This window comes from Bubalus kerabau, chromosome 4 (assembly GCF_029407905.1).
Source record: "Bubalus kerabau isolate K-KA32 ecotype Philippines breed swamp buffalo chromosome 4, PCC_UOA_SB_1v2, whole genome shotgun sequence".
Classification (NCBI taxonomy): Eukaryota; Metazoa; Chordata; class Mammalia; order Artiodactyla; family Bovidae; genus Bubalus; species Bubalus kerabau.
In genome coordinates, this window is record NC_073627.1 from 119,852,053 (window position 1) to 119,864,083 (window position 12,031).

General features: G+C 35.8%; 1 protein-coding gene across 5 annotated transcripts in view; it reads left to right on the top strand.

Moving 5' to 3' along the window:
- VPS13A (vacuolar protein sorting 13 homolog A) overlaps window positions 1-12,031 on the top strand; it is a 266,066-nt gene that overhangs the window by 40,013 nt on the left and 214,022 nt on the right. For all 5 annotated transcript variants that reach the window (XR_008713637.1, XM_055578364.1, XM_055578365.1 and 2 more), the window contains exons 9-14: window positions 168-248; window positions 3,212-3,269; window positions 8,638-8,765; window positions 8,949-9,055; window positions 10,563-10,734; window positions 11,229-11,291. Coding sequence is in view for 4 of the 5 variants with exons in the window: in XM_055578364.1 (XP_055434339.1) it covers window positions 168-248; window positions 3,212-3,269; window positions 8,638-8,765; window positions 8,949-9,055; window positions 10,563-10,734; window positions 11,229-11,291 (609 nt within the window). In the remaining variant the exon portion in view is untranslated. The remainder of the gene's footprint in view (window positions 1-167; window positions 249-3,211; window positions 3,270-8,637; window positions 8,766-8,948; window positions 9,056-10,562; window positions 10,735-11,228; window positions 11,292-12,031) is intronic.

Sequence of the window (12,031 nt, forward strand, 5' to 3'; positions counted from 1 at the left end):
CTTGACAAAAGATACTTTTAAGACAAGTGATAATACATAGATAAGGATTTTTATGAATTGTATTGACTTAAGTGTTATATGACCAATTATTTGAGACTTCTGAAAAAGCATATGCTAAAGAATCTTCATTGAAAATGAGGCTTATAATAAATTTGATTTATTTTCAGTTAATCCGATTGGATAACCTTTTTGCCTATTGGAATGTGAAGACTCAGCTGTTTTATCTTAGTAATTATGATGAATCATTGGTAAGTAAATTTTTTTGATACGTGCGTATATATCTTTGGTATCATATTTTGCATAGTTTTATTCTTTGTCATTTATCTAACATACTGTAGATAATATGTTAGTCAGTGGTCCTTTTTTTCCTAGGCAAAAATCCATTAAAATTTCCAGCAGTAGGTGAATATATATGTTTGTACATAGACATATATAAACATACCTTTTTGGTATAACTGATATGAAACATTTGTTATGTCTGCAACATAATGTTTTGATATTTGTATATATTGCAAAATGATCAACACAAGAAGTCTAGTTAATCCATCACCATATGTAATTATACAGTTGTTTTCCTTGTAATAAGAACTTGCAAGTTACTCATAACAACTTTTGAATATGCAACACAGTATTATTATTTTTTTTATCAATTTTTTTAATTGAAGCATAGTTGATTGATTACAATGTTGTGTAAATTTCTGCTATACAGTGAAGTGATTCAGTTATACATATATATGCACATTCTTTTTAAAAAATATTCTTCTCCCTTATGGTTAATCACAAGATATTGAGAATAGTTCTTCTGTGCCATACAGTAGGACTTTATTGTTTATCCATTCTATATCAAAGCTTAACCCCAAACTCCCCAGTGCATCCCTCCCCACCCTCCCTTCCTCTTGGCAACCATAGATTTGTTTTCCATGCCCGCAACACAGTATTATTAATGATAGTCACCATGCTGTATATTACATCTCCATGAGTTAATAAATACTTATTTTATAACTGAAAGTTTGGACTTCTTGACTCCCTTTGTCAATTTTTTTCCCTTCCTATCAGTACGTCCCTCCCCACTTCCCTGCAACCATTGATCTGTTCTCTATGTTATTTTTTCTTCTAAATTCCACATAAAAGCAAGATATGTTTGTTTTTCTGTCTTTAAGCTATTTCACTTAGTGTAATGCCTCAAGGTCCATTTGTGTTGTCCCAATGGCAAGATTTCACTCTTTTTTCATGGCTGAGTGATGTTCCACAGTGTGTGTGTGTGTGTGTGTGTGTGTGTATAAAACATTTTCTTCATTCACTCTTGATGGATATTTATGTTGTTTCCATATCTTGGTTATTATGAATAATGCTGCAGTGAACATGGACTGCAGATATGCTTTCAAGTTAGTATGTTTATTTTCTTCTCAGAAGTGGAGCTGTTGGGTTATATGATAGTTCTGTTTTTTAATTGTTTGAGGTCCTTCCATATTGTCCATAGGGTCTGCACCAATTTGCATGCCACCAACAGAGCAGAGGGTTTTCTTTTCTCCACATTTTCACCAACATTTATAATTTTTTTGGTTTTTGATAATAGCTATTCTAACAAGCATAAGGTGGTATTTCATTGTGGTTTTGGTTTACATTTCTCTAATGATTAGGGTTGATGAGCATCTTTCCATGTATCTGTTAGCCATCTGTATTTCTATTTTGAAATTTTTAATTGGGTTGTTTGACTCTAATGAGTCAGCGCGTCACATCAGGTGACCAAAGTATTGAAACTTCAACTTCAGCATCAGTCCTTCCAATGAATATTCAGGGTTGATTTCCTTTAGGATTGACTGGTTTGATCTCCTTGCTGTCCAAGGGACGCTCAGGAGTCTTTTCCAGCACCACAGTTAGAAACCATCAATTCTTTAGCTCTCAGCCTTCCTTATGGTCCACCTCTCACAACTGTACATTGTGTACAACTGGGAAAACCATAGCTTTGACTATATGGACCTTTGTTGGCAAAGTGAGGTCTCTGCTTTTTAATATGCTGTCTCGGTTTGTCATGACTTTTCTTCCAAGGAGCAAGCGTCTTTTAATTTCATGGCTGCAGTCACCTTCTGCAGTGATTTTTGGACCATATATGCATGGGTTTATTTCTGAGTTGTCTGTTCTAGTCTGTTGATCTGTGTGTCTGTTTGTGTGACAGATACTAATACTGTTAGCTTTGTAATATAGTTAGATATCAGGGAAGATGACAACTCCAGCTTTGTTCTTTTCTCAGGATTGCTTTGGCTATTTGGGTTCTTTTGTGGTTCCATACGAATTTTAATATTGTTTTTTCTATTTCTGTGAGAAATGCTGTTGGTATTTTGATGGAGATTGCAACATATCTCAGATTGCTTTGGGTAATATGAATCTTTTAACAGTATTACTTTTTCTAATTCATGAGCATGAAATGTCTTTCCATTAGTTAGTGTCCTTTTTATTTTTGTTCCTCAGTGCCTTATCGTTTTCAGGGTACAAGCCTTTCACCTCCATGGTGAAGTGTATTCTTACATTTTAATGCAATTGTAAATGGAATTATTATTTTTTCTTTCTGATAGTTTGTTATTAGTGTACAGAAATACCACAGATTTCTGTATATTGATTTTTGTATCCTGTAACTTTAATTCGTTTATTATTAGTTTTAGCAGTTTTTGGTGGAGACTTCAGGGTTTTCTATATATTATTATGTTATTTGCAAATAGTGAAAATTTACTTCTTCCTTTCCAACTTGTATGCTTTATTTCTTTTTCTTACCTAATTCCTCTGGCTAGGACTTCTAATACTGTGTCGAATAAAAGTGGTGAAAATGAGCATCTTTGTCTTGTTCCTGATCTTAGAAGAGAAGCCTTCAGCTTTTCACCCTTGAGTATGATGATAGTTGTGGGCTTATCATTTCTGACCTTCATTATATTGAGATATGTTACTTTAGTACCCACTTTGTTTTGTCTTAAAGAGATGTTGAATTTTATGAAATTTTGTGTATGTGCTTGTATACAAATATATATAAATACATTCCTATCTTAATAATTTCTAGAGCCTTCTTACATAATAGTAGTTTGATGAAATAGTATTTAGTCACTCTAATATTTTCTTAGCTATACTCTCCTAAGTTTGAGTTATTTTTTAAAATTGCTTTTATTTTTGCATATACTAGTATTAGCATGAATATAAGTAATATCAATTTGACTTTTAATAGAGCAGCCTGAGGAATGGCATTGTTGATGAAAATATTGTTCCAGAAGGTTATAATTTTGGTAAGTAAATTTCATAAGATAAATGTACAATTAAAGTAATCAGTATAAATTTGAAATGAATATTGTTGATGTCACTGTGGTATTTCATGTTGATTTTCTCATAAAATTAAATATATTTATAATATATACACAAAAGCAAAATACTTTGCTGTATCATGTGTGTTGATGATTCTCAAATATATCAGTTTAATTTTGACTTACTTCTCCTTTACCCTACTGTCATTTCTGGCTGTTTCATTCAGAGTCTGATGAAGAGACAGGAAGCACATAGTAATTTGAGAAGGAAAAGTATTTATGAAGAATTACTAAATATAAGAGGGGATTAGAGTAACAAGGGATTAGCTAACAAAGCATAAAGAGAATGCTAAGGAATGCAAGAATAGTATAAGATTGGCCAAAACGTTCGTTTGAATTTTTCTGTAGCGAAAGATCTGAGCGAACTTTTTGGCCATCCCAATAGCTAGAAGAAACAGCCTTTACCCTAGGACTTAAGTGGAGTGCCCAAAGAAGTGCGTCTGTCTCCTTCAACACTGAGATCTAGAACTTGTTGGAGAGGGGATTGCTGTGGGTCACTGACTGGCAGGGAAGTCCCCGATGCCCTATTGGTAAAACTTGTAAATTACCCTGAAGGAACTTTTGGGAAATTGACCCACTAGGAAGTCTTGTGGAGAGTTGTCTCCAGAAGGTACTCTACTCTAAAACCTCCTGAGCAATGTATTAAGAGAATTTGCTGGCTCTTGGGTGGTGCTTTGTGCTGCAGGAGTCTAGTGCTGAAGATATCTGTTGTGCTGAAGATACCTGTTGTGCTGCAGGACCTGGACACTGGAGAAGCCATTTTCTTTAAGAGCTGTGTATTGGAACCATGGCACAGCAAGAGTCTGCTGAATGAGCACAGTAGTACCACAAAGCATAACTCCTTCCCCTCTGCAGTATCTCTCCCATGTCCTCTCAGTTCATTTCAGTCACTCAGTCGTGTCCGACTCTTTGCAACCCCATGAACTGCAGCACGCCAGGCCCCCCTGTCCATCACCAACTCTCGGAGTTCACCCAAACTTGTGTCCATCGAGTTGGTGATGCCATCCAGCCATCTCATTCTCTGTCGTCCCCTTCTCCTCCTGCCCCCAATCCCTCCCAGCATAAGGGTCTTTTGTAGTGAGTCAACTATTCGCATGAGGTGGCGAAAGTATTGGAGTTTCAGCTTTAGCATCATTCCTTCCAAAGAACACCCAGGACTGGTCTCCTTTAGAATGGACTGGTTGGATCTCCTTGCAGTCCAAGGGACTCTCAAGAGCCTTCTCCAACACCACATTTCAAAAGTATCAATTCCTCGGCGCTCAGCTTTCTTCACAGTTCAACTCTCACATCCATACATGACCACTGGAAAAACCATAGCCTTGACTAGATGGACCTTTGTTGGCAAAGTAATGTCTCTGCTTTTGAATATGCTATCTAGGTTGGTCATAACTTTCCTTCCAAGGAGTAAGCGTCTTTTGATTTCATGGCTGCAGTCACCATCTGCAGTGATTTTGGAGCCCCCCAAAAATAAAGTCTGACACTGTTTCCACTGTTTCTCCATCTATTTCCCATGAAGTGGTGGGTCCGGATGCCATGATCTTCGTTTTCTGAATGTTGAGCTTTAAGCCAACTTTTTCACTCTCCACTTTCACTTTCATCAAGAGGCTTTTTAGTTCCCCTTCACTTTATTCCATAAGGGTGGTGTCATCTGCATATCTGATGTTATTTATATTTCTCCCGAAATCTTGATTCCAGTTTGTGCTTCTTCTAGCCCCGTGTTTCTCATGATACTCTGCATATAAGTTAAATAAGCAGGGTGACAATATATAGCCTTGACATACTCCTTTTCCTAATTGGAACCAGTCTGTTGTTCCATGTCCAGTTCTAAATGTTGCTTCCTGACCTGCATACAGGTTTCTCAAGAGGCAGGTCAGGTGGTCTGGTATTCCCATCTCTTTCAGAATTTTCCACAGTTTATTGTGACCCACACAGTCAAAGGCTTTGGCATAGTCAATAAAGCAGAAATAGATGTTTTTCTGGAACTCTCTTGCTTTTTCCATGATCCAGTGGATGTTGGCAATTTGATCTCTGGTTCCTCTGCCTTTTCTAAAACCAGCTTGAACATCAGGAAGTTCACGGTTCACGTATTGCTAAAGCCTGGCTTGGAGAATTTTGAGCATTACTTTACTAGTGTGTGAGATGAGTGCAATTGTGTGGTAGTTTGAGCATTCTTTGGCATTGCCTTTCTTTGGGATTGGAATGAAAACTGACCTTTTCCAGTCCTGTGGAGTTTTCCAAATTTGCTGGCATATTGAGTGCAGCACTTTCACAGCATCATCTTCCAGGATTTGAAATAGCTTAACTGGAATTCCATCATCTCCACTAGCTTTGTTTGTAGTGATGCTTTCTAAGGCCCACTTGACTTCACATTCCAGGATGTCTGGTTCTAGGTGAGTGATCACACCATTGTGATTATCTTGGTCCTCTACTGACAAGGATTAATGTTATGCTGAGTGGTAAAGAAAAAAATATTTAAAGGATTGGCTAACAAAAAGTAAAGCGAACTCTAAAGAATGAGCCTGGAAGTCTAGGGTTCAGAGCAGGTAGGGAAGGGTAATCTGGAGGTTATAGCAATAAATTGGTAACTGACACACTGGAGGGGAAAGGATGAATGAAAGATTTCTTTTTGTTTTTTGTTTTATTTTTTATATAATGGGAAAGATAGTAGCTTGTTAATAGCTTGTTAATAGGCTAAGATTGGGATGATACTTAGAACATGGAAAGTAAGAGAGTAAGGTGTGATTATTTATATATTGATGTGGGTGAAAGAAGGTAAAATTGTGGTTTGCCACAGAGAGGAGCATGGTCAGTTTGTTTATATGATAGATTTCTGTTATAAGAGAGAAGTCCTGATGTTGGGTTAACAAATAAATAGGGTGATTGGAGTTAATGGGATTTATTTTTTTCTTCTGAACTCTTTCTTTTTTTAAAAAAATTAAAACATTAGAGGTTTTTGGAGGGAGGAGGGACTATGAGATCTCCATGTAGGAGAGAGAGAGAATGCTGGCAAGAGCAGTGTTAGCTAAGTGTGGTTCAGATTAGCAGTGTTAGTATCACTTGGAACCATGTTAGAAATATAAATTCTTGGGCCCATCCCAGACATGCTTAATCAGAGCCTCTGAGAGTGAGGCTCAGCAATCTGTCTTCAGCAAGCTGCCCTGGTGATTCTGAGGACTGCTACAGTTTGAGAACCACTGGGCCAGAGTAGGGGTTGGCTAACTTTCTTTTTGCAAGGGGCCATGTAGTAGACATACATTTTACAGGTCATGAATATATAGTCTGTCACATGTTTTTCTGTTTCTTTTAAAAAGTACTTTAAAAGTGTAGAAATTATTTTTAGCTCACTTGCTATACAAAACAGGCTGTGGTATGGATTTGGCATATCCTTGGACTGAAAGAATGTTGTGTGATGAGTCAGCCACATTAAGTATCTACTTGAGATTTATGACATTAATGTGAGACCAATCACTTTGATTCTGTTTTTTTCCTAATAACACAATGAATGGTAGTTCCCTTAAGACTTGAAGGTTTGGTATTGGATTACTAGAGATAGTGTTAGTAGAATTGGATGTTTGAAACTAAATTTATTGAGAGGTTGAGGATACTGGAATGATTAAGTCTAGTGGGTGAGGTGAGCACAAAAGAATTCAAGGAACTGAGAGACTATGGTATTGGAACAATCACTTATATATTGAAATCACTCAGAAATTCCAGTTGTCAGGAGCCAGTCTGAGAAAGATGGGAGAAAGTGTAGCCCAGGGATGGATTATTACAACCAGAGAGGGTATAGTGGGTGGTATAGTTTTCTATGTAACAAAAATTAAAGCTGGGGGAGAAGAATAATTTTACTTTTCAAATACTGATACTATTGCTTTAACATATACTTTTTTAAGCTTTCTCTTTTAATATCCTTCTACTTAGGTACATGTAAATTTTTCTCATTTGTAACTGTATAGTATTCTGTTGTATAGATGTGAAAGTGAAAGTGAAGTCACTCAGTTGTGTCCGACTCTTTGCGGCCCCATGGACTGTAGCCTACCAGGCTCCTTGGTCCATGGAATTTTCCAGGCAAGAGTACTGGAGTGGGTTGCCATTGTCTTCTCCAGGGGATCTTCCCAACCCAGGGATCGAACCTGGGTCTCCCGCATTGCAGGCAGATGCTTTACTATCTGAGCCACCAGTTGTATAGATGTACCATAGCAAATTTAACTGGTCTCTTATTGATAAATATCTTTTTGTTCAATTCAAATTAAAAGTATTTTTGAATTCAGTGCTGTGCTTTAGGGATGGTAAAACAAGAGGAATATATTATTTTTATATACACATTAACTTATAATTTAGTAGTTGATCTTTTTCTAGATTCTGCTATTACTAGTGTCCCTCGGCATTATTCTTATACTTTTTGGTGCTAAATGTAAAGGATTAAGAGAAATCTTAAATTATGGATTGATCCAAGAAGGTTATCCTGGACAAAGTCTCATCTTCTCTCTCATTTTTCAAGTTAAAAGTGGGGAACAGATGGATACAGAGACACTGACCTGAAATCCAGGAATTATAGTTACATAATGAAAGTCAGAGAAGGCGATGACACCCCACTCCAGTACTCTCGCCTGGAAAATCCTATGGACGGAGGAGCCTGGTAGGCTGCAGTCCATGGGGTCGCTAAAAGTCGGACACGACTGAGCGACTTCCCTTTCACTTTTCACTTTCATGCATTGGCGAAGGAAATGGCAACCCACTCCAGTGTTCTTGCCTGGAGAATTCCAGGGATGGGGGAGCCTGGTGGGCTGCCATCTATGGGGTCGCACAGAGTCGGACATGACTGAAGTGACTTAGCAGCAGCAGCAGCAGCAGCAGCAGCAGCAATGAAAGTCAGTGGTTAAATAAAATATTTTTCCCCTTAGCATTTCTGATGTGCATTCATTCCTTGAAACTACTTTCATTAGAACTGTCTTGTTGGACTGTTTTGCCTTTTAGAGTGTGTTCCTGCTTCTTAGGGTTATTTATTTATTTATTTATTTTTTTTGAGGGGGAGTGCAGTTAGCTTGCAAAAAGCAATTGTATTTATTGTACTTGCAAAAAGCAATATGGGTTATAGATAAAGTAAAAGACTCCTCAAGACTAAGTGATAATTCATCTGATCAAGTTATAGCAGTATGGAAATCTGGAAACTGGAAAGGGTATAGAAGAAATGAAAATGAGCATTTTCAGGTTGATTCCTCTAGCACTTTGTGACTTGGAAAAAGAACTCATTATTTAAAAATAATTTTTTAAAATTTGTGTTATTTTTCAGTATTTCGCCCCATATCTGCTAATGCCAAACTTCAGATGAATCGCAGATCGGATTTTGACTTTTCTGCCCCCAAAATAGACCTGGATGTTGAGTTACATGACATAACAATTGAACTTAATAAACCACAGGTGATTTTTTTAAATGAAATTTTAAATTGTAGGTTATAGTTTGATAAAAGCAAAGCTAAGATTTTAAATGTTAAGATTCATAATGGTATGTAATAAACATTACCTTAAATAAGTTAGTAGTTTAATTTTTATCTTTGACAATTAAACAAAAAATCTTAAAGATTTAATTTTTTCATTCTTCAGTATTTCAGTTTTATGGAACTTCTTGAATCGGTTGATATGATGACGCAAAATCTACCATACCGGAAATTCAAACCTGATGTACCTCTTCATAACCATGCCAAAGAATGGTAATATGCTTTAAACTTTTAAAATTGAAGTATAATCGCCATAATGATCGGATATTTGTACATACTTAGAAAGGATCACCACAATAAGTCCTTAACGTCCAATACCACACATAGATAGCAAAACTATTTTTCTTGTTATAAGAACTTTTAATATCTGCTCTCTTAGCAACTTTCAAATATGCCATACAGTATTATAAGTATTATAAGCTGTAGTCAAAATGCTGTACATTATATGCCCAAACTTATTTATAACTGGAAGTTTTTTGGACCCACTTCACCCATTTTACCCATCCCCCACCCATTCCTTTTGTCTCTCACCAGTCTATTCTCTGTATCTATGAGATCATTAAAAAAAAAAACTTTATATAAGTGAATGCTACAGTATTTGTCTTTCTCTCACTTATTTCGCTTAGCATAATGCCCATCATCGTTCATTCATGTTGTAACAAATGCCAAGATTTTATTCCATTTTTGTGGCTAAATAACATTTGCATGTGTGTGTGTGTGTTTGTATGTGTATACTTTATCCTTTCATCCATCTGTGGACAGTTGGTTGTTTCCATATCTTGGCTCTTATAAACAATGCTGCAGTGAACATGCGGTTGCGTATATCTTTTTGAGTTAGTGTTTTCATTTTCTTCACATAAATACCCAGAAGTGGGATTGCTCAGTGAAATTTTTTTTAGTACATTATTTATTGCCCAGGGAATTTTTGCAGATACTAATGTCCGTGGCATTAATATGTCTCCAATTGTCTTAAAAAATGACAGCATAAAAGTGAATTTCTTGAATTTTTAAGAATTTTAAGATACTCTCTTTAAAGGCTGATACAAGCTAAATATAGCTTGTATATTTGGCCTGAAACACTTGTAGTGGCTTTTGCTTATTATACTAGTAAAATTGACTTAATTATTATTAATCCTTTATTATTATAAAGGATTCTTTATAAAGAATTTACAACTGGAAATACTAGCATTCTATTCATTTACTGTATTTTTGAAATTACTAAAAAAACATGTCTTTTTCAACCATGTCTTTTTTTAGTTTTCAAACTTTGGTATCAGAACACTCTGTTATAAATCTGAAAAAATTATGGGAATCTGTAAAGTGCAGCCCCTTTTTAAAATTCTGAAGTAGTCTTATTTTTTTAGTTATTAAGGTCTTAACCTAGTTTTTCAAAGTTGCAGTTACTTTTTCAATTGACTATTTTAATTACTATTCAGGTGGCTAAAGGGCTAGTTGCCAGTTAATACTTAAATAGTTTTTTGGTAGAACTGTGTTATAACAAAATTCTGTAATTCTGCTTATTTTAATTTAGGAAAAAGGTAAGGCTAAATATTGTGTTCTTAATTACTAATAGGGTTGGTAAGAAGCAAGTGCTAGATAATATTTTCACAGTCTCTGTATTATGTATGTTGTTAGAACAGAAGTGATGTCAGTTGTATTTCATACTGTTGGTTTGAGGGTGTTTTTAAGGGGAGAGTTTTTGTTTTTATTTTTTAACTAGGTGGGCTTATGCTATACGTGGTATTCTTGAAGTAAACATTCGCCCCCACTTACGGATGTGGTCCTGGAAGCATATTAGAGAACATAGGCAAAAAATGAAGCAATATAAAGAACTGTATAAAAAAAAGCTAACAAGTAAGAAGCCATCTGGTGAACTTCTCAACTCTTTGGAGGTTAGCGTTATAAAAATTTGTTGACTATTTTGTAATACTTAAGTCCTCAGTCTTTAGTGATTAACACTTCCTATTTATTTGTTCTAATTTTGACTGGTCATTCTCTGTCCCTTTTACTTAGACTTTTTCATACTCCTTGACTTAAGTTGGATGATAGAAACTCTGGTGATCATTTGGAATTTGAGATTCTTCTCAATCTGGAGAGATTTGGGTTTATGAAAATAGTAACCTGAAGCCTCACATTATTATGACATTTATAAACTTCAGAATCCTAGAAAGTATTTGCTACATTGATTCCAGTCTTCTCTGTGTTGGTTTCAAAGCCAAATTTCCAAGCTGACATATACAAGCATTGCTTCTCAGAATTTAAGAGAAATATCATATTGATGGATGACTTGTTTTCAATTTCCTATATTTAGTGCAGCAGTTTGATAGAGCATATATGAAAATTATCTATATAAAGTTATGTAAATACATTTTATTTATATTTTTAGGAGTTGGAAAAGACTTTGGATGTATTTAATATAACTATAGCAAGACAACAGGCGGAAGTTGAGGTAATTCCAGATTGTCTTTCAATTAGTAAAATAAATCTGTAATTTATATAGAATTTATTGATATTGTGCTGAATTATACTATTTCCTAAAAAGGGTTCTAATTTGCTTATTTGTATTATAAGAATAATGGCAGAAAGTGAAGAGGAACTAAAGAACTTCTTGATGAGGGTGAAAGAGAGTGAAAAAGCTGGCTTGAAACTCAGCATTCAAAAGACTAAAACCATAGCGTCCAATCCCATCACTTCATGGCAAATAGGCAGGAAAAAAGTGGAAACAGTGGCAGATTTTATTTTCTTTGGCTCCAAAATCACCAGTGATGGTGACTGCAGCTACAAAATTAAAAGACACTTGCACTTTGGAAGAAAAGCTATGACAAACCTAGACAGCGTATTAAAAACTGGAGACATCAAGCTCTGCTGACAAAGGTTCATATAGTCAGAGCTATGGTTTTCCCAGTAGTCACGTATGGATATGAGAGTTGGACCGTAAAGAAGACTGAGCACCAGATAATTGAAGCTTTCGCAATGTGGTGCTGGAGAAGACTGTTGAGAGTCTCTTGGAGAGCAAGGAGCTCAAACCAGTTAATCCTAAAGGAAATCAACCCTGAATATTCATTGGAAGGACTGATGCTAAAACTCCAATACTTTGGCCACCTGATGCAGAGAGCCAACTCATTGGAAAACACCCTGTTTGATGCTGGGAAAGACTGAGAGCTGGAGGAGAAAGGGGGTGACAAAGGA